This window comes from Botrytis cinerea, chromosome 10 (assembly GCF_000143535.2).
Source record: "Botrytis cinerea B05.10 chromosome 10, complete sequence".
Classification (NCBI taxonomy): domain Eukaryota; kingdom Fungi; phylum Ascomycota; class Leotiomycetes; order Helotiales; family Sclerotiniaceae; genus Botrytis; species Botrytis cinerea.
The window spans coordinates 1,793,659-1,814,779 of NC_037319.1; the positions used below are offsets into that span (position 1 = coordinate 1,793,659).

At 43.2% G+C, this 21,121-nt stretch overlaps 9 protein-coding genes across 10 annotated transcripts; 5 read left to right on the forward strand and 4 right to left on the reverse strand.

Annotated features, from left to right (window-relative positions):
* Window positions 1-23: 23 nt before the first annotated feature.
* Window positions 24-2,132, reverse strand: BCIN_10g04650 (hypothetical protein). Its single transcript, XM_001557341.2, has 5 exons — window positions 1,998-2,132; window positions 1,819-1,889; window positions 1,489-1,616; window positions 1,323-1,439; window positions 24-1,262 (listed from the first exon to the last, which is right to left on the reverse strand). The coding sequence occupies exons 1-5, from the start codon at window positions 2,017-2,019 to the stop codon at window positions 191-193; spliced, it is 1,410 nt and encodes a 469-aa protein (XP_001557391.1). The 5' UTR covers window positions 2,020-2,132; the 3' UTR covers window positions 24-190.
* Window positions 2,133-2,605: 473 nt separating this feature from the next.
* BCIN_10g04660 (hypothetical protein) lies at window positions 2,606-7,772 on the reverse strand. Its single transcript, XM_024695638.1, has 12 exons — window positions 7,446-7,772; window positions 7,139-7,279; window positions 6,958-7,087; window positions 6,678-6,906; window positions 5,933-6,617; window positions 5,668-5,876; window positions 5,430-5,603; window positions 5,252-5,373; window positions 4,918-4,987; window positions 4,629-4,862; window positions 4,310-4,577; window positions 2,606-4,261 (listed from the first exon to the last, which is right to left on the reverse strand). The coding sequence occupies exons 1-12, from the start codon at window positions 7,562-7,564 to the stop codon at window positions 2,884-2,886; spliced, it is 3,759 nt and encodes a 1,252-aa protein (XP_024551432.1). The 5' UTR covers window positions 7,565-7,772; the 3' UTR covers window positions 2,606-2,883.
* Window positions 7,773-8,509: 737 nt separating this feature from the next.
* BCIN_10g04670 (hypothetical protein) lies at window positions 8,510-9,712 on the reverse strand. Its single transcript, XM_001557339.2, has 3 exons — window positions 9,650-9,712; window positions 9,485-9,583; window positions 8,510-9,423 (listed from the first exon to the last, which is right to left on the reverse strand). Exons 1-3 carry the CDS (start codon window positions 9,661-9,663, stop codon window positions 9,252-9,254), a joined length of 285 nt encoding a protein of 94 aa, XP_001557389.1. The 5' UTR covers window positions 9,664-9,712; the 3' UTR covers window positions 8,510-9,251.
* Window positions 9,713-9,793: 81 nt separating this feature from the next.
* Bcpop2 lies at window positions 9,794-11,898 on the forward strand. The gene is made up of 2 exons (XM_001557338.2): window positions 9,794-10,462; window positions 10,511-11,898. Exons 1-2 carry the CDS (start codon window positions 10,043-10,045, stop codon window positions 11,573-11,575), a joined length of 1,485 nt encoding a protein of 494 aa, XP_001557388.1. The 5' UTR covers window positions 9,794-10,042; the 3' UTR covers window positions 11,576-11,898.
* A 28-nt stretch (window positions 11,899-11,926) lies between these two features.
* Window positions 11,927-13,308, reverse strand: Bcfaf1. Its single transcript, XM_001557337.2, has 2 exons — window positions 12,754-13,308; window positions 11,927-12,680 (listed from the first exon to the last, which is right to left on the reverse strand). Exons 1-2 carry the CDS (start codon window positions 13,189-13,191, stop codon window positions 12,069-12,071), a joined length of 1,050 nt encoding a protein of 349 aa, XP_001557387.1. The 5' UTR covers window positions 13,192-13,308; the 3' UTR covers window positions 11,927-12,068.
* A 74-nt stretch (window positions 13,309-13,382) lies between these two features.
* On the forward strand, window positions 13,383-15,244 carry Bchis6. The gene is made up of 3 exons (XM_024695639.1): window positions 13,383-13,782; window positions 13,839-14,025; window positions 14,081-15,244. The coding sequence occupies exons 1-3, from the start codon at window positions 13,483-13,485 to the stop codon at window positions 14,374-14,376; spliced, it is 783 nt and encodes a 260-aa protein (XP_024551433.1). The 5' UTR covers window positions 13,383-13,482; the 3' UTR covers window positions 14,377-15,244.
* Window positions 15,245-15,292: 48 nt separating this feature from the next.
* Window positions 15,293-18,022, forward strand: BCIN_10g04710 (hypothetical protein). Of its 2 annotated transcripts, XM_024695641.1 has the most exons (2): window positions 15,293-16,982; window positions 17,164-18,022. In XM_024695641.1, the coding sequence occupies exons 1-2, from the start codon at window positions 15,683-15,685 to the stop codon at window positions 17,565-17,567; spliced, it is 1,704 nt and encodes a 567-aa protein (XP_024551434.1). In that variant the 5' UTR covers window positions 15,293-15,682; the 3' UTR covers window positions 17,568-18,022. The 2 variants fall into 2 exon arrangements, with proteins under 2 accessions (XP_024551434.1, XP_024551435.1); XM_024695640.1 differs by having other exon boundaries at window positions 15,293-18,022.
* Window positions 18,023-18,264: 242 nt separating this feature from the next.
* On the forward strand, window positions 18,265-19,461 carry BCIN_10g04720 (hypothetical protein). The gene is made up of 2 exons (XM_024695642.1): window positions 18,265-18,686; window positions 18,746-19,461. Exons 1-2 carry the CDS (start codon window positions 18,601-18,603, stop codon window positions 19,242-19,244), a joined length of 585 nt encoding a protein of 194 aa, XP_024551436.1. The 5' UTR covers window positions 18,265-18,600; the 3' UTR covers window positions 19,245-19,461.
* A 90-nt stretch (window positions 19,462-19,551) lies between these two features.
* BCIN_10g04730 (hypothetical protein) lies at window positions 19,552-21,009 on the forward strand. Its single transcript, XM_024695643.1, has one exon. It carries the CDS (start codon window positions 19,691-19,693, stop codon window positions 20,519-20,521), a length of 831 nt encoding a protein of 276 aa, XP_024551437.1. The 5' UTR covers window positions 19,552-19,690; the 3' UTR covers window positions 20,522-21,009.
* The last annotated feature ends 112 nt before the right edge of the window (window positions 21,010-21,121 follow it).

The window sequence follows — 21,121 nt, forward strand, 5'->3', positions numbered from 1 at the left end:
ATACTCGGTAAGACATTAAACAATGTATGTTTGCAATCGAATTTGTATTTCTCATTCCTGGGGATAACTGCGTCTATACCATGTAGCTACGGTAACTCATAAACCCATCTCTTTATCTATACTCTCTAGGTAGGTATGTATGTTCTATCATTCCCATTCCTCTGGTAATTTTCCACCTTCTACAAATCCTCTATTTCCCTTCTGAAAAACTGACTACAGCCCATTTTCCACTCCATCCCCATTTTCTCTGTCCAGAATCTCCACCTCCTCCCTCCATTGCCCTCAACTTTTCATCCAATCCCGGTTCCAAACCAACCACCACATCCGCTTTACAAGTCCTCAATGCCAATACATTAACACCGGACCCTGGTCCCAATGGTCCAATTGCCTTTGTAAATGGGGTTGTAGGATCCCAAGTAGCGTCTCCTGTTAACTTCCTGTAATTCAAATCCCCCTTGAAAATGACCAAGTCACTTTCCTTGAGATCTTCATATAATCTAGGTGCCGTGCCTGGTAATCTCCAATAACTACCTCCTTCAGTCCAGAATCTATTAGCTCTTAATGTCAATTGACCTTCTGCGTGGAATTCGCTCCAAGTCTTGAACAAGAAATCCAATTCCTCTTCTTCCTTTTTTGAAAGTGGTTCTGGCGTTTTTCCATCCCTTTGCTCGTCTTCGGAGGGCGTGGAATAGAAAGATTGAGCATTATTTAGTGCGTTTAATAAGTCAGAGAAATCTTTTGGTACAACATCTGACACGAACCACGGGATGGCTTTAGAATGTAAGACAATATTTGTAGCAAGACCTGCGCTGAGAAGGAATCCAGCAAGAATTAAATCGACATAAAGTTCAAATCCGGCGTTGTCGAGAACAATATCGACTTGACGGTTTCTTCCTTCCTTTTTGGCAGCCCTAAGAACATCATATGCTTTGCCCAAATCGTTGATAAGAATATTCTTCTCTGAATTCTTTCGTGCTTCGGATCCTTGCAATTTTTGAATATCTTCATAGGTAAGAGATGTGAGAAGGGAAAGATCGGTTGCATTTCCCCATAAGCAAATCTCGCACATTTCCATGAAAAGTATCTTTTCCGCCTCCTCATCTTGGGTTTTGTCATTCGACATTTGGTTTATGAGTTCGTGGTAGCGACTTGCGAGCTCGACAACAGCAGGACGGGAAGAACGGAAAGTCGACATCTTTTGACGCGCAAACACATCGTGGGATTTCCATTCTTTAGATAAGGAGAAAGAGGTTGCTATGCGTCTGCAAACTCGTTATTAGATACGATTCGAAAGGAGCAGAGACGAGGGTACAAATCCGTACCTGTAGAGATAACATTCTGCAAATAACCATGGAATATTGAACCATGATGGGTAATCCAATTTTTCCAATTCCTTATTATAACCCTCAACATCCGGTTGTCCATCATCAAGAAGAGGGCTAAATCTCAGATTAGCTTCTGATTTCCTACCAAGACGAAATTCCATACGTTAACTTCCTGTCGTGTTGAAGCTCATATTTTAGCTTTGCAAGAACCTCGACTATACGTTTTCCTTCCTCATGTTTGCTACCCGTCGATTCGGATACTGCTCTGTGAACATCATCAATTGCTCCAGTCTATCAGAGGCAGTATTAGCAAAGAACTTGGCGTAACTGAGATGACGCTCCGCTGGCCCTCCGGGGGCCACTGCCGTGGAGGCAGACTAGACGATTAAGAATGCCTTGGGCGCAGCGAGCAAAGGGGTTTGGGGGCTCTCCATATCAATTCCATACATCGTCCACGAAGTAGGCGATCCCCAAGAAAAACAGCGTCACTTACAAGAATAACAGGCCAACGATCTCTCGCAGAAATGTATGCGAAAGATGTTTTATCCTGAGTAGAATAGAGAGCTAATTGCTCACTAACCGTTAGTCTTTCCTTCTCCCTCTATCACAAGATCTTCCCTCCTACTCTCCTCTCCTCTCCTCTCAATCACACGTAACAGAAAGCGAACTTACGAGTCTTGGTATCGAATTCCATTTTAAGTATTATTATCCCGCGATCAGAAAAAGAAAGAAAGATCTCAGACCCGAGTGTTATATATAGAGTTTACGTTGTAAACGGCGGGAGAGCATCAGAGCTTGAGGCATGGCGGGGTTTGATAGTGGTGGGGCAGAGGCTTGGCACACACGTGATAATTTTATTGGACGGTGTTTGAGATTTCCCTGAGATGAGACAGTTACGCAAGAACGAGTGACGAAACCATAGTATCGAAAATCGACCCCCTTCGTTTCTTCATTATCTAGGGGTGAAAATTTATCATGTGGCATCATTCATTGCAAAATGTTACTGTGGCATTTCAACCGTTTCACAACCTATTTTTAATCAACGAATCTGCTTTCGACATAGATCCTCTAGAATTAGATGCGTGAGACTAGAGGCGGTTGAGAAATTTGTGATTCAAGGGAGGTTAATTGGGGATATGATACAATAAAGGTATTTGTACACCCCATCGTTGTAATTCTGCAATGTTTGAACATGTATATACACATAAAAGAAGTGGGCAATTTGAGATTCTCTATGTCTTTAAACTGGAGATATTACGCCGTCTCATCCAGCACATACATGGGAAAGTTTTCATTGTGTATGCTCTCCTAACCATTTAATGACATCGCTAAATGGATGAATGTGGCATAAAATTAATGACTGAACTGTATAAAAGTTATTCACATTATCGTCTCTTTTTGCTATTAGGTATCATTGACTATTATACAATTCATTCCATTTCCCCTCCCATGCCGACCCAACTATTCGTGTATTTTATTTCATGTATTTCATTTCAACTCCCCATAACCTAACTCCACCCAGCCAGTCAAGCTCGCCTAACCGCCCATCCATTTCCATTCAAAAGTTCCCATCTGTATTATGCTTACTAGCTTCCAAGCGAGCAGCCTTCTCACGACTCAATCTCTTCAACAACTCTCCAACTTTTGGTAATTTAACCGGTTTAGTCATAAAATCATCAAACCCACTCCTATCCGCCTCGTCCCTCGCTTTTTGACTCCCCAGACCCGTCATAGCAACTACGTAAGCCTTGCCCCTTGATAGTTCACCATCTGTCTTTCCTTCCGCCTCCATTTCCTTCTCTTTCTCTCTGCCGTGCCCCCAACCAATTAGACCATCCAACCCTACACATAATTCGCTCTCCCAATCTCTGATATGTCGAGTAGCCTCGAATCCATCCATTTTTGGCATCGAAATATCCATGAAAATCACATCAAATCCATTTTTTGACGCCTTTACGGCTGCTACTGCTTCCAAACCATCAGCTGCACTCACTATTGTGTCTGTTTTGCGTTTTTGGAGATAACGATGTATCAGTTGGAGATTAAGCGCGTTGTCGTCGACGGCAAGAATATGGAGGGGCGTCTTTTCTGGGGCGACTGGGGCGACTTGAGAAGGCGCAGGTGAAGGACATTTCGAAGACTTGCGTGCGGGAATCCGAGGTTTGGGTATTGATTCCTGAGGAGTAGCAACAGGTGCTTGGAGTTGAAGGTGTTCCAAATTTTGAAGAGATTCAGCGAATTCCTTGCGGACTTTTTGATTCGCTAAAGTAAGTGTCATTTCATTTGTTGTGTTGGGCTCCGGCTCTTGCACTGGTAAAAAGCTATATTCTCCTGTTTCATTGCGGAGTCGCTCCTCTGGTGATCCAAGAGGAGTCTGTGTAGTAGCATGCTTATTTCGTGATTCGCAGACAGTTTGATCCAACAGAGCGAGAATCGATCGGGCAAGTCTGTAGGGTCCTATTGGCTGGGAAATATTGGCGACAAAATGCTGATCATCTGGCCTGTTGATACTTGGGTAGCTCATTGCGGCATGGATTACTAATATTCTCTGGCAAGGAGAACATTCTGGAAATTCACATGTCTCATTAATGAGAAGGAGATCTTCACTCTTTGAATTTCCATTAGATTTTTGGACATCAAACCCATACCACTCGGAGCAGTACTTTTGAATACAATCCCATGCACTATTTTGCGGGGATGTGAGTTGGCCACGATCAAAAGAAATTACCTTTCCTGTTGCTCTTTCACGAAGTGATCTCATTGCTTTTTCGGCAGCAATTCTGACATCAGTTGTATCGACAGTATCCCCGCTCATTGTTTCATCGTGCGAAGGGGGCTCTGATTTTTCCACGGGGATGAGAACCTCAACATCGGTTCCTATCCCTACCTCACTGCGAATGAGTATAGTTCCACCTAACTGTTTCACGATGCTCCAGCTATTTTCCTCATTAGCTTATCTATTTAAAGTAGATAGAAGAACTCACACAATAGAAAGACCCAAGCCAACACCAGGTGTAAAACTATTTTCTTGGGCAAATGGGTGGTAAAGTTTGCGTTCCATGTATTCAGTTGACATTCCTTTGCCAGAATCTGTGATACGCAGACACATGAAGTCCCCGGTGTGATAAGAATTTGAATTTGGAACGTTGCTGGCCGTTTTTTGTTTCAGTTGCAACTGTACTTTAATATAGCCATCATCTGTATATTTTTGCGAATTGCCAAATATGTTCATCAAAATACGTTGAATTGCACCTATCAAGCATATTAGCAGTGTACCACCCCTGTCAGAATTCCAATATATACCAGCGTGAACTTTATAAGTCCAATCCCGCATTTCGAAATCTAAAATTATTTGCAATGGTGCTGCCGTTACATCTGACGAGGGACCATTGCTCTTTTTTGGTGAACCATTTGAAAGTGCTAAGTTGTACATGGGAGCAACACTTCTAAAATGGTTAGCAGCAATCATACCATTAATGGTATCTTCGCATAGCAAAGCTACGTTGGTTACTTGATGAAGCTCGCTCGAGAAAGACCCTAATACATCGTTAACTCAAAGATGATCTAGCCTAGGAAAAGACACGAGACTCACCTTGTAAAGAACCCTCTCTTTTCTCGAAAGAGTTGATCTTGCTGTAGTCGAGAACATGGTTTATTGTATCCTACGATGGTATTATAAGTTTGTGCAGAAGTCAAGCGGATCAAATGCAAAAGGTATAGGATACAGGATGTCCAATAGTCCGAACTGACAGACTGTATGTAACATCTCAGTGTTAAAATGGAGTACAGGAATCAGGGTCAGTACAGTTTTCAGACTGTTTGAACCGTCTAACTGATTTCAGAAACCGAAAGCTTCTGATTATTGGGCTGTAATCCGGCCTGTTGCGGACCCTGGTAGAGTATGAAATGAGATGTGTTGCACGTACCAGGAGAGTACCGCTGCAATTTTGAATTGTTGAGACAAACTCTGTTTGTGAAATATCAAGATTTGATTCTCGTAAGAAGTCTGCTGAAGCTAAGATGCCATGTAATGGACTTCTAAATTCATCTTTGCTCATCGTTAGTACTTTGAATTGAATACTGCAATCAATGGCCAATACTTACGAGAAATGCTACTAATAAAATCAGATTTCATCTTGTTAGAAATCAGGGCATCTAATCGACTAATCTCCATCATGACTGAGTTTGTAAATGCAGACAGATAAGATATCTCATTATTTACGGTAAAAACAGGAACTGCTGATTGACTCCATACAAATAGGCCCGAGTACCATCTCTCTGTAGTGAATTGATTAGCCGAGAATAGAGGGGGCTATTGTGACGTGATAGAAGCTTGACATACCGCCAGCAGAATCCCAAAGAGGAAGGAACATGATTTGCCTTGCCTTATGAAATACCTTGCCAAGCATAGTTGCTTCCGCTTCTTGCTTCGTTGCATCGAAAGAGCCAGATGTTCTAGGCCTTTCAGTAGGACTAGTATCAGCTGAAGGCGCGCGTTTCCGATCGTTAATTTGTTCCAGGCTCGAGAAATAACCATTGTCGTCAATATACCTTTATCATGGTCAGTTAGATGTTCCCATCGAGATCGCACGTAGTCCGAGCCATACCAGACATTTCCCTTAGGGTAAGAATTGATTAGCGACTGAAGGGTTTTGCCATCCAGGACATGAGCGTTTGAGTCCCAAGTTGCAACTTTTGCCGCTGACATAGAAAGGACCTTTGCCACTTTATGCTCATTCGTGGAAGTTCGTATTGTGCCTTGAGATAATTTCCTTCGGTACTCTTCATACTTTGGTCTTTCTTCATCTTGTACGGGCGATAATCTCCTAATTTCAGCCTCCTTCACTTCTGTGCCCAGATCAGTGCTTGTATCCATGTAAGCATCCATGTTCCCCACTTCGGTGTGTCCATTAGTTGTGTCTAAGAAGACAACACCTCCAACGTTAAGTTCCAGCGATTCCCGAAGAATCTCGGCCGCATGATTTAAAGTAATTCGTATCTGATCAAGTACAGATTCGGAAGATTGGTGTGGCTGATTTGATGCGTTAGAATGGCCATTCTGAGAAAGGTCTATTCTGGTATCATCATCGAATTGAGTATCGGATCCATTGGTTGTATTTGAAACTGATTCGGCCGAGCAGTACGAGCTGTCAGAGACAATGTTAGTGTAACGAGAAGTCCTTTCTATGAAGGTAGCAATTCCTTTCGACATGAGCGTAACTCGATGTCTTTCGATAGCCTCTCGTTGCGTTTCCATGTACTTCATAATGTTGTTCGCTTGATTATATAAAACTAGATGTTGGGTTAGTATCAACACAAATCATGGTAAGGTAAGCCGTCGCTCAAACCCACATTTTCTTCTCTCCAAATTTAACCCGGTGATAGGGCGATCACCGAAGACACATAAAACACCAATGTTAATACCATTTTTGGTAGTAATTGGAGCCCCAGCATACCAAACGTACGAAGCTAAAGAACCATCAACTATGGATAAACTGGCAAATCTTGGGTCTTCCTTCAAATCATCGATAACGAAACAAGGGTAAGGATCATTTTCGTCATCATTGATGGCCAAGGTGTTCTGGAATCCTCGGTCAGCATACATTTATGATTGTGGGTGGTATGTCCTGACCTCGCAAAGTCCACCTGGTGTTGGCACTTGAAAACAGCCAAACCATGAATCATTGACGATATCCTCCTCGGGTAGAGATTTATCCCGTCGTGCTCCTGCAATGAAGTATTGCGTAGAGCCATCAATGATACTAGTATGTGTTAGTTTTATCGGCTAGTCAATGTGTCGAAGTTCTTCATACCTGATCATAGAATGCACGCCCCCTAAACGCCATATAGCAACCTCGGCATAACTGTCGAGGGCTCCATCAGAATTGAGTCGGCCATTTAGAGTATCCTCAGAAGAATGTGGATTTATATCAGCTTGATAAGGATCATAAAATCTAAAAGAATGGAATGGAGAAGTTAGTCAAGAAATCACGAGTGTTCGATTTCATGATTCACGTGAGACACAGCCGAATAAAGCAAAGATTGGCGTCGAAGCAGGGAAAGCAAGAGAAACCCAAGAAATAGTAACACCTTCGAACCAATAAGACAGACCAGACTTACTTTCTCAGTTCAAGCGCACGCTGTGAAGCATACATGTCTTTGGTTTTCTGTGTTAATACTGAGGCTTCCCCAGTGGCCTCCAGAAAATTGCCATTGGAACAAACATTCATGGATTCCATGAGGCGACGGATAAGTGTTAGTGGCGAGAAGAAGATCAAAAGGCTTTCTCATTCCTGAGGAAACAAACAAGTTTTACTTCAAGACTTTGGGATTACCAACGAAATAGGGGAAGAAGAATATCTTGCAGAGGGAGAAATGAATCAACCTCAATTGAGAGAATCAAATTAAGAAAAAAACATTCAGGGTTTGATAAACAAAGCTTAAACCTTAGAAATTGGGTTTATGGCATTACCTAGTAGACCAGTCCAGTGGCGGTCCAGTCTTCTGTGGCTTGCTTTTACCCTTGGACGAGGCTGAGATTTTAATTGATGTGGGTGGGTTGACTGGGTCGACGTCATTTGGCCATCTGTTGCATGGATGAAAAGGAAACGTGACCTCGAGGCTACCAATCTGCTTACCTCCTGCCAATTGGGTGGCTTATCGACACGATACTTTCCTCTATTCCAAATGCATGTTGCTTATGATGGAGGTCGTGCTCGGGCTGACATATCAGGATGCTCAGGGACGCATTGATTGGCACTAGGCGCGGCGCCGGTCTGTGGAAATGGGTAGACCTCGGTGCGATAAGGCTGGATGACATATCATCTCCCCGAGGAATGCACGGGGAAGTTGGGGCCGGGAAATGAGGGAGAATGGGGTGGGCATTATTAATAAGAGATGCTTTTATTTTGACATTCTGATCTTCACTGTCGAAGATGCGGCAGAGCGTGCCACGGAGGAGGCCTCAGAAGCCGCTTTCAACATAATACCGACAGCGTACCGAAGAGAACTCTAGGAAAAAGAAATCTTTTGGCCTGGGAGATGGTGATGCTGTGCATGAAAAGAATCACACACCGACCGCACTCGAATATATAATCAATGGGCTTGCCAAGTCTCACAGAGATGGTACCTTTAGTATGCACGTAGTTCCGTATATCGTGATAGCTTCTAGGATCTTTTTGTGTTGCTACATGGTATATTGAGAGATAATTATGAAAGACGCCGGTCGATGGGAGATTGCTTCAAGCCAAAGAAATCGAGTTGCTTCACTTTGCGTGTTCTTTCTCTTGACCTTTCTGGGGGTGATAAATGGGTATATTCGGTATCAACGGGGCATACTATTCAAGGAATCGTGCCGCAAGCCTCAGAAGCACTTGGCCGTTTGTTATTCAATCAACACTTTCAATCCAGTCTTGATCCACTTTCCCGCCATCCCGGATAATCGTTGTGTTGTCCCAACTCAATCCTTGAATTTTGACTTCGGCTTCTCACGGTAGACATGTTCTTGTTACCTCAACATGTACTCAACGAATGTGTTTAGCAATTTTCAACATCATTTTGCGAATAACTTCCCTCCTTTCCTGTTCACTATGGTAAAATCCCCCTGTTTCTCCAATTCAACCCGATGGAATCCGAAGTCTGGTATTGATCGAGCCACGGAAAAACATGATATCAATAAATTGATCATTGGACACTTGCACAATGGATTTCGAAAACATAGGGCGCTTGTCCCCGTCGCTGCTTACCAATACATTGCCCATTATGTGGGAAGCGAGTCGTCAATTTTTTGCCTCCTCACAGTGAAATAGAGAATTCATATCATATCCATATACATGTCGCATGCGCAGTACTTGTTGAGAATGAGGGGATCAGTCCCAAGGATAAAATTCAACCCATATGTACAACGACTTTCCATCCATTCATTCTTTAGTGATGTCCATCGCTGTGACCCTCTGCATGTCCATGATGTTCGTCCGCCAAAAAGAAGTATTCGTATCCGCAATATGCTCCAAAAGCTACCGTCGCAATGCCTAATCCAGGGAAGGTGTTCGAAAATCGGTTCCGCCTCGAGTATTGTCCTTGGTATCTCCAAGCCTCACTAATAAAACTTATCAGTATGGTGAGTCCGAAGATTTGGGTTTATGCGCTTTCGAGCTCACCGTCGTGCCCATGGGTCGCCTGCATTTTTACCAGAAGCGGCAGCTAATGCTTTTGGGTCGAAACCAGTAAGATTTGCACGTTGTGCAGCTCTAAGAATTCTATTCAAAAAAGTCAGCAATTGAAAGATAAGAGGTACCATTGTCTATCTTCAGCCAAACACATACCTTGTGCACTGCATTGTGAGAATTATAACTTTCACCTAATGATTTATTGTCAAAGTGGTAAACAAATGTATTGAGTATGGAGGTCTAGTTCGGGTATAGCTCGGGGGTATGATTACGGGCGTCTAACATTAAGCGCCATCCTTAGCTACAGTAATTGCTCATGCTTAATCAAAGCAGCCAGCTTGAACTTTAAGAAACACAAGACTTGGTGTTGAGACTTTTTGAATTTTAAAGCAAATAATAGTTTACAAAGTGATAATTATCTTATTTTCTTGTCCAAAATTGTTGTTGCTTTCGACTGCGAAAAAGAAATCCTTCCCCTCCTTGCGCAATTTGCGTCCATGAAAACCATCAATCCACCTATACCCAACATACATACTCGACGAAAACAAAATGCCTCCACGAATGCAAGCCTATGGGGCTGCCCCAAATAGTATGGCATCTCATTATCAACAATATCCACCTCATACACAACCACATACTGCAGGACTTCCTCCGCCTGGCTCGATCGGAAATCAGTTTATGAGTGCGAACTCCATGAGCAATGCATTCGCAAATGGAGCTAGTATGGGCATACCAGGAGGATTTTCTGCACCTGGTATCCCATTGCAAGGCGGTGGACTAGCAAGTCAAGCTGCACAAATGAGCTTCGCTGCAGCACCTTTACAACAGCAAGGGCACAATGGAATGGCAGATTCAGGGACGCGGGGTATACGTGATAAGGGTAGAATACGAGATGTTTGGAAGGGCAACTTACATGAGGAGATGGCGATTCTGCGGCAGCTAGTGGACAAATACCCTTATATTTCTATGGTAAGATACTCCATTGGTGATTGTTTACGCCAGAGTTAACATTTCTAGGACGCGAAATTTCCTGGAATCGTTGCTCGACCCATGGGATCATTTAATGGCAAAGGAGATTATCACTATCAATGCTTACGATGTAACGTAGACTTACTGAAACTCATACAACTGGGTATAACATTATATTCGGAGGATGGAGAATCATTACCTGCGACTCCCCCCTCGGACTCGGGACTAGATCGGAACTCAGCAGGACGAAGAATTGGCAACGGCATGGGACAGGTACCTTGTACATGGCAGTTCAACTTCAAATTCTCTCTATTGGATGATATGTACGCAGAAAAAGGCATTGACGAAAGGAAGATTGCCGGTACGGATTTCAACAGATTAAAGGAAGAAGGCATCGATCCATTCGAGTTTGGTGCGGTATTGATTAGTTCCGGACTTGTATGTGATGAGGACAAGCGTTGGATCTCAGGGCACGCCGGGTACGATTTTGGATATCTTACAAAGATTCTGCTTCAAAGAGCTTTACCGGATGACGAAAGAGAATTCGATATGCTCATGAAAAAGTTCTTTCCAAGTGTATATGATATCAAATATCTCATGCAACAAGGAACAATTATGAACAAATTAGGACAACTTTCTCATGTCGACGCTGTCACCGCAGAACTCCTTCAACGCACCGAGCGACATCCCAACATTGAAACCATGATCGACGTTCTCAAAGTTAAACGCGTAGGTGCTGTTCACCAAGCTGGTTCCGATTCCCTCGTCAACGGCCGAGTCTTTTTCAAACTCCGCGAACGTCTTTTTGACGGCGAGATTGGAGACGAACATTTAGGTCGTGTCTTCGGTATTAATCTCCAAGAAGCTAATACAGCCGCTACCCAACAAACCACCCCGCAACATTACAATCAATACCAAGAAAATACTACTCCGAATCAAAACGGTTCAGGATCGTCGTTTGCAAATGGCGCACCCAGTACTCCAAATAATGGAAATGCCAATCTAGCAACTACACCTGCACATAATAATAATGGAGGAAATGGTTTAGGTCCCCTAACACCAAGCAATGGTGGGGGTGCATTCGGACATTTCCAATACGCAAATAAGCAGTAAAGAAGAGTTTACTAAAACTCAATATTTTCTAGCTATTCGCAGGAAGACTTATAAAAACATACATTTCCTAGGTTTCCTTGGCATTTGAAGGGACTGAGGGACGGAGTTCATAAGGGGTAGGGCTTGGGCGCGTTATTTGGCTGAACTGAACTGTTTGTTTAAATGAACGCAACTGCATCTGCAAATCACCTGAAAGGATGGGTTGTAGGGCACTTACTTTGACCTTTGTGAATCAATATTGGTGAATTCTGGAGCGTCGGGTTTGATGAGGACGGAAATTTGTACAGTATGAAATTGACTGATACCTTGTTTGCTTTAGTACATAGATGGATGCATTGGAGGTGCTCGTGATGTCTATGTTTGTGATCTCGGATGTGACATTTGATGTAATTTGCTTGGGTATCAATTCTTTATTTGCTTTGTAAAACATGTGATTATGCAGCATCCTTTTACGCTTCCCATAGTAGCCTCTTGGATTTAAACGACTAATCCACTAACTCCTATTCCCTCTTCCTCTCCCTCTCCCCCCCCTCTTTCCATTCCTACCCATTCTACCTCCACCCCTCTTGCTCCCTTCAATTCCCACCACGTCCCTTTCACTCAAACTCAACGTCGCACCCCTCATCCTCCCAACCCCAGGACCAGAATCAAATGTCCCCCCTGTCCCACTCCTCTCTTTCCTTCTTTCCCTCCCCCCGCTAACCCCCCCTCCTCTTCCTTTCGTCTCAAGCACAATCCCATTCTCTTTCGCCTCTCTCCTTCGCCTCTCCTCTTTCTCCTCCGCTTTCCTTATTATCCCCTTTCGCATATTCATTGGCATACTCTCTTGTGTATGTATACTAGTTTTCCCGCCCAATGCTTGCACACGCATGTCTAGGGCTTTCAATCGATTCTTTCCCTGTAATGTATGGACGGCATGGGAGTTGGCCGCTGAGGAAGAGGAGGAGGATGTTAAGAGATGCGATTCATCGAGGAGTCGTTGGAGCGCGAGATCGTTTTTGAGATTGAGTGCTTCGGTTGCGCCAGGGTCGTCTGCGGAACCGGCTGGCAATTCGGAAATCTTGGAGAGAGAGGGAGTATGGTGTGATTTGGGAATTTTGGAGGACTAGATGAAGGGTGTTAGATCTTTTGGGTGGATAGATGAAGGATGGTACAGAGAAAATAATGAATGTACATACCATGAACGCCCTCAATTCCCCTTTGCTCATCCCCGCGATCCTGGAATCGATTTTCTCTACATGCTCAACTACTTGTACGCCGTTTTCTTCCTGCTCGTCGTCTTCGGCGGAATTGTCTGATAGGCCATCCCAACCTTCTTCTTCATCTTCGCGATCCTCAACTATTGGATTGATTTTAGGCTTTTTGGTTGTAGGGGGGAGCGGCTTGAACTGTGCTTCGAAATGACGACGGAATATTTCTTGGGGGTCGAGAACTTCTGTGTCATCTTCCTCCTCATCTTCGTCTTCCTCTGGAGAGCTATCCGAAGCTTCTTCTTCTGATTGGGGTTCGGATACTAGTTCTGGTATAATTGGGGTGGTTTTAGGTACTTTTGAAAGTTTCGAGCTGGTAGAATTGGTTGCGGATGTGCGCTTTCGTTTTCCGAGCGAGGCAGGCATATTGAAGATTGTTTGTCTGGGATTTGGTAATTTTCGCAAACTTGATGTTTGTAGCTTCCCCAGAATGTTAAATGTTCTGGATAAGAAAAAATTATGGTGATGTGCCGGGATTCTGCCGAGATGATTTTGGTGGAAGACGAAACGCGATTTTAGTTACATAGACAGAGGGTCAACAACACATCTCAAAATTTGGTTGATTCTCTCTTTTCTTTCTCCGAGGATTATTCGACATATAAATTTGTCCGTCGATATCTTTACGCAACAAGATATCAGATTGAGAGACTTCTCATCATGACTAAATTTCGTCCCTGTATAGACTTGCATTCAGGTCAGGTGAAGCAGATTGTAGGCGGTACTTTAACAACTGCTTCATCCGACTTGAAGACCAACTATGTATCGAAACTACCAGCTGGCCATTTCGCAAAACTGTACAAGGACAATGATCTCACAGGTGCTCATGTCATTATGCTTGGGCCTGGCAATGAGGAGGCTGCAAAACAAGCTGTAGGAGAGTGGAAGAATGGTCTTCAGGTTGGAGGTGGTATTACGGATAAAAATGCCAAGCAGTGGATTGAATGGGGTGCTGAGAGGGTATGTTTATATCGTTTTGTTAGAGGTGGAAGGATCAATGTTGATTCGAATAGTAGGTCATCATTACTTCTTTCCTATTTCCTAATGGGAAGTTCTCCCAGGAACGACTAAATTCTGTATTGGAGTCTCTTGGTGGTGATAGAGGAAAACTTGTCATTGATCTGAGTTGTCGAAAGAGAGATGATACTTGGTTTGTGGCTATGAATAAATGGCAAACCATTACAGATATGGAGGTGAATGAGGGTGAGTATTTCATTTCTTTCCTCTCTTCATCATTGAAAACTCATATATCTTTTAGCCTCTATCAAATCCTTAGAGCCATATTGCTCCGAGTTCTTAATCCATGCAGCCGACAATGAAGGGTTGCAAAAAGGTATCGACGAACAACTCGTGGAGAAACTGGCACAATGGTGTAGTATCCCGGTCACTTATGCTGGTGGCGGAAGAGACCTTCAAGATCTTGACAATGTCAAGAGACTGAGTGATGGGAAGGTCGATCTCACAATCGGAAGTGCTCTGGATGTCTTTGGAGGCTCCGGGGTCACATTCGATGAATGTGTACAATGGAATCAGGAGCAAGTTGCTTCTTCATAAAATGCATAAATGCATAAAATCACATGCAAACGCAAACGCAAATGCCAAATGCCAAATGCCAAATGCCAAATGGGGTGTCCGAATATCTTTTTGCTATTGTGTCCCGAGTCCAAACTGGACATGTCGTCAGATTCGTCACCCATTCTTGCTTGTGCGGATGGCTTTTCGCTTCTCCTTCCTAAATTTGTGATCTACCAAGCTAAGACTTCGTGATTTTTACCACTTTTGACCCGTTATATTGCATCGTCTTCCACTTGATTCTCTGCATAAATGACCCAGAATGTTCGCCTGTTCGATCTAGTCTTGCTAAACTGCATTTCTTACGTTTGGCCCATTCGAAGAACTTTTCTGCTGCATGAGGTGTGTGGGGAATCACACCGCGATTCTTCAATATCATTTGGCGGCCTTAGGAGTGAACCTCCGAAGGTACAGCATTGGGCCCCACCATCAGCAAATGCCCAGCTTATCGAGCTCGTTCTTCGTAGCATAACCCGCCCCCTCCCAGCCCTTTCCTTCCAACTTTCCCTCCAACTTTCCAGCTTACTGCTTCTCTTTTCCAGTAAATCGCCAAGTTCTAATAGTCGCGGATGTGAAAAAAATGAGGCTCCAATCGTCGATGGTCCGATTCAGCTCGAGGCCTGAGAAGAACCCGTTACCACCATTACCACCTTTGACATGCATTGGAGTATGTATGTCGAAAAATCTGTTGGCCCGGCGGTTGCGAGAGAATCTGGGCGATCGTATCCACCGCCTCGTTTTTACCCACGAATGAGGAGAAACACGTGGCATCGCAACAGTAGGTACATGAAACCTGGAAACTTTACCTAGAGAAGTGAAGTGTTTCTTTATCGCCCAATACACCCTCACATTGCTTGCTGCTTTGTTGTCGGGTCGGCTTGGTGACCAAGTATTTTTTGGTGATGACTGTATGACTGTACCGTTCGTACCTGCATTATTTTTTATACATCTACTTTGGGTTTCGCTGATTTATTCTTCTCTTTCACATCCCACCCCCATTCATCATCATTCTGCGATTTGTTTCGTAGATAACTTATTTATCTTCCAACTTTTCAAGTCATTTAGTTGTTTCTTGAATTTTTCTTTCTTTTTTCCTACACCGGTTTTTCCACATATCTAGTTTCGGTCACAGCTTCCATATTTGATTCAACCTCGCGCACAACGCCATACCAATTGTGGGAGCATTGTTGTTGATCTTGTCTAGACTTTTTTCGTTTCTATATTAAATATTTCAATCTTTAAATAAAAATATCACGACACTCTTTTTCGTACAATACATCAATTCACCATGACAGAATCTGGATATTTTAACATGGTCGAACCCACCTCATCAGCTCCCGAATATGACCTCATGGAGGACTCCGGAGTTGTTTTCGAGGATGAAGATAATTTCCCAGATGAGACTCCAGGAGAGCGTCTCGGCGCTATCTTCGAAGATGATGAAAACACTCATGATGAGACTGGAATTGTCTTCGAAGAGGAAGAGAGCACTCCAGAGGAAACGCCAGAAGACCGCCTCGCAGTGAAAAAACTAGATCTCAAGAAATGTGCTGAAGACATGGTTTCTGAGCATTCGGAAGCTGTGGCTCTTGCTGCATTGGCAAAGAAAATCGAATCAGGACTCAAGGAAGTCAACTCGAAGTTACTAGAGAAGAATGAAATTGTGCAATACTTCATCAAGAGAAATGGGCAATTATCAACTGAGATCCGGGAAGAAGAGACCAACATCAAATTCTTCAATTTAGAGTCATCACTTGGTATGAAGACACTAGAATGCGAGCAGCTGTCTGAGGAGAATCAAAAATTGGCAGAGAAAGTCAGACTTTACGAAGAAACCGTGAACCATAAAGGCAAAATCGACGTGGGTGCTTTACTAGTCGAAAATTCTGAATTGAAGCGCAAGCTTGAAAATTCGTCAACTCAACCAGATTTCGACTATGGTGCACCTCCACACGAAGAACTTCAAAGTGAAACCACCTTTGTCAATCCTGAAAGTCAAATTACAGAGTGGAAAGAAAATCCCAAGATCCAAGAATACATCGCCGAAACTGTTCGCTCTGCTCTTAGTCAACAGCGAAAATCGATGAAGCATCTTTTCTTCGTCGGTCAACGCGTCCGCAACCGTTTCCTTGAGAGAAACTCTTCATACGATCCCAAAGCCAAGGAACGCAACTCCATCTACGAATTGGGTAATTCAAGCGTTTATAACGGACGGCCCATTACCGATGCCACTCTCTTCTCTCATGTCCAGGGTATTGCATTTGAGAAACGCACAGATGAGGAAACTTTCAAGCAGTTGTACTGGGCAAGCTGGCAAACGGTTCTTCGTCTCCAAGATTGCGCCGAATTTATCGAAATGCTCCGCTGGCATTCATCTGTCAAAGCCTGGCGTAAATCAGACTACATGGAAACCGACTTCTTCAAAACCTGGACCAAGAACATCGACACAACATTCGAGGACATGGATCTCGACGCCGTGCGCGATTATTGCGGAAACATCACCCGTAAGAAGCTCAAAGCATGTTATCTAGATGAGAAGCGAAGAAACATGAAGGTTAGACGAAGCGTGGGATTGGGATCAGGCAATGGTAAGTCTGATTATCTTCCTTGTGCTTGTGATTGTGGAGAACAGATTCAGGTTCCACTTGAAACTATTGTTGCGAAAGTAGCAAAGTCCACTCGGGTATCGAGATTGCCGTTCGGCAGAAGAGATACTGTATCGTAAACTATTTTTAAAGATGTTATATTATATACTGAATGTGCGAAAAGTGGGTTTGTTTTTTGGAAGCGGGATGGAAGCTTCTGGAGGCGGGATGGAGATAAGAATGGAGGGAGGCATGGTTAAGAGTGTGCTTAGGTGGGCCATGCTGGCGTTGATTATGCTTTGTCAATTCATGCTCTGGATAGTGTGGTGGGTGGAGCAAAATGATTGGATTAGTTCCGGTCTGGAAGATTTGATGGACTTGGATTTTGAGCTTGATCTCGAATGGTGTGGATTGGGAACATTGGATTTGGAGGTGGAGGATGTGTTGGTATGTGTGAGAACTGGGTTGATGCTGGGGTGGTTGGTGGGTGAGTGTGCAGCGCTTACTGCACAGCGACGAGGTTGGAATTGGAACTGGAATTCCCCTCGCGTCGAGAACTCCTTGCGCAGTTTGTGCTTTTGGAAATGAGGGGAGAAAATATTGTTGGCGTGAAGCGTTAGAGAGAGTTCGCTGGCTTGAAGACATGACGCATGATGAAGCATCAATTTGAAACATGGAAACGAGAATGAGATATGGAATATGGATATGGATGGATTTACGACATTTATGATAACGAATTTGGCTACACGAAACTCATATTAGACGGACGAAACCGATACACTTGCATAACGCTTGCATACGAATTTCCTTTAGAAAGCAACAGAAAATACCCAATGGATTAGGAGTTTTATTTCTCTTTTGTATATAGTTTGATGATACTGAAGATTGGACGATTCAGATAGATGTTATTGACATTTTAGTCCACAGATGAGTCCATTATGATTTGCATGGAAACTGGAGGCTTCTTTGTGCTTTGAAGTGTGCCTCTAAGGTAGAACGTGGGAGTGTACGAATGTGATGACGAATGGAAGTACCTTCACTCAAGTCAAACACAAAATGATTACCGAGAGTGAAAAATATGAGTATGGACTAAGACTGTAATGATATGGGGGTGAGTATTTTGGATACATATTCTGGAGTGAAAACAACGCCGAAGAAAGTTCACGAAACCAGGGGAGGATCAAGTGCTTGGTACAAGTGTATCTGTCTGAAGTGAGCTCCGTGGGTAAATCATGTGATCGAGAGCAGTCGTGTCAATTACCTCTCACTGTCAATCACACTTATAGCGTTGTAGGGTTTTATTATTACAAGTTCGAACTCGCACAATGTGTGGGATAAACATTCAGTCATTCACGATGATGATTTCGTTATTATTGTTTGTATTATTGCTGTCGCTTGTCCTTTTTACATGAGCCCACGAGATGAGAGCCATCGCCAACATCCTTAATTTTCGAACTTCACTTCAGCAAGCGAGTTATGGTATTTCATTTGGCTTAGCATGTTTTTAATTTGGAAGTACTTGTAGCCTTGCGAAATATAAGTTTCCCGCTTGCCGACTTCGTCTTGATTTTGACCCCCTCGCAGCATAAATCAAGACAAATTTTTCAGAACACGAAGCGCCATGTCGTGGTCTACTCCCAATGGTAGCGACCGATGGGGAATCGATGATTCTTATTCATCTCCTCATCATCAAGCTTCAGGTGCGGAGTTTAAGAAAAATGACTGGGAATATCAGGCGACTTCACGTCATCTCACCATAACTACAGACTTCCAGACCCAACGTCTGCAATCAAGGAGAAACTGAACACAAACAAAACCGAACTACTTAACCTTAAGAAAGAGATCCAGACCAAAGAAGAAGCAATTCGCATCGATGAAAAGGCTTTCGAGCACGCAAAATCGGAACTGAATAACGCAGAAGCTCAATTGGTGGAGGAGACTGCATCTTTGGTAGCCACAAAAGGTGCGCACGACACACTTGTTGAAGAAATCCAGTCGCAAAATAATTATCTCGAAGCAATTCGGGGAGCCAAAAGTCTCCAGCAAGAACAACAAACATGGGAGCAATGTCTGATCAAAGAAAATAGGAAATTGAGGGAGGAAGTCAAGTCTTTACGAAAGCTCTTAGAGGACAATCTTAATCACTACAATCTTGAGGTTGTGATAGTGAGAAAAGATATCGGTGTCCTAAAGTTTGAGCACCAAAGGCGTGAGTTATTTTGGGAGAATAAAAACCGAAACAAAGATCTGGAAGCGAAGGAATAAGTTGCTGCTGCTGTGAAAGAGGCCGTGGAAAAAGCATTGAGCTGTAAGAGCGCAGAGTTTGATACTCTTGGTCTAGAGGTGCGAACGACTTTCCTTGAAAGTCATCGTGTGCGTGACCCAAGGGTTTTTGCTCCCACTCAAGCATTTGTTCCATATGAATCTAAATCGACTCATGATTTGATGTCGTTGCCGACATGAATTTATATCTTGATTCTCAAATACCAGGATATCGTACCGATAGTGAAACATTTACTCGAATATATGGTATCAGATGGACTACTGCCGAAAAATTCAAGTGTTTTCCCCAGTTTGCCGATTTGTTAAACAAATATGCTTTAGCGAAGAGCCACTGCCCGCAAACATTCGAATATACGACGTTCTTCAAAGTTTGGTCACGCATGGGTGTATGTTTCGATGAGGCTGATTTTGAAGAAGTTGCTGCATGAATGAAAAACGCCCGACAAACGTTCAAGACGACTGTCGATTCGAATCTCGCTCTTACTGAGATCAAAATAGCGCATGACATTGATAGCACTCAAACTTATGACAAAGCGCAAAGGAGGCGTGAATCGAATCGCATTATACTACAGGAAATACTACAGAAGAAGGGGTTCTGTACAAAATTACGCGCGCTTCCACAACAAGCTGGCTTTGCAATCCGAAGTATTCATTTTGAATGGCTGAAGAGTCCGCAAGGAAGGGATATAACTATCATTGAGAAGGGAAGTGAGGTCGCAAATTATGCTGACGCTTTACTTGACGCTGTAATGTTTGTACCTGAGCTGTTTGATAACAAATGCGAAACATATTATGACGACGAACTATACAAACAAACTTACCACCATTCTCCAATAGAGATTATTTCAATGGCTAGCTGTGATCACTCTAAGTCATTGATCAACGTGATTAACTGGTTCGCTCGCATCAAACAATGGTGCACCAACCGAGATTATCTCAGGACGGATTTCGTTACAGAGAATGGGCAATTAGGCATATACCCATTCACATCTCAGAAGCGCGATTGGCTGAAACTACCTAGGTGGGACTCTATCCTCCGAGACCTTGAAAGCCTGTACCTGAAGGAGGAAGATATGAACAAGAGAAAACATCAACGAGTCGATCAACCTACTTTCTTAAAAGTCGGTAAAGTTCAAGTCGGTGGACAAGAACTTTCAAGCAAGGATACTAATACAGCAGAGTCACCCGTCAGGAATAGGAGCCCAGCAGAAGAAATCTCGAAGCCTAGTATGAGTCGAAGTCAATATTTCAAGGATTAATTTGATACTCCTGCCACTCTTCGTGTTCCACATCACAATCCAATGCGTGAAGGTTTTAGCAGGACAACTAGAACTTGGGGAAGTATAGCAACAAGAGGAGGTAGGGCAACTAGGGGAAGCAGGGTAAGGGGAAGCAGGGTAAGCAGGAATGTTTCATCTCAGCACAGTATGAAAGTTCTGGATGTATCAGAATTGCAGAATTCGTTTAAAGCCAATATTTCCTCTTCGGAAGTACCAGGAACTGGAACCATTTCAAGTAGAAATATTCTTCCTCAAAAAAACTTTTTGGCGTGGGATGCACCCGAGATGCAGGTATCAGATGAAAATCGCATCAGCTCTTGGGAAGTGTCGGATATTTCTGGGAGCAGATGGTCTTGAAATGTATTAAGCGACGATGGAGTGATTCGGTGTATTATAATTTACTTGCCTTGAGCTATCAAAAAAACAGTGTATTTGGATCATAGACAAGAATTAAAATAATAATTACAAAATACGATTCCCAAAAAAGATATCAAAAAGCTGAGTTTTACTCCGGTATTCCAGCATTGGCAAACAGCATTCGATTGCTTTGTGAGACTAATCATGTGACGCTAATTGTCT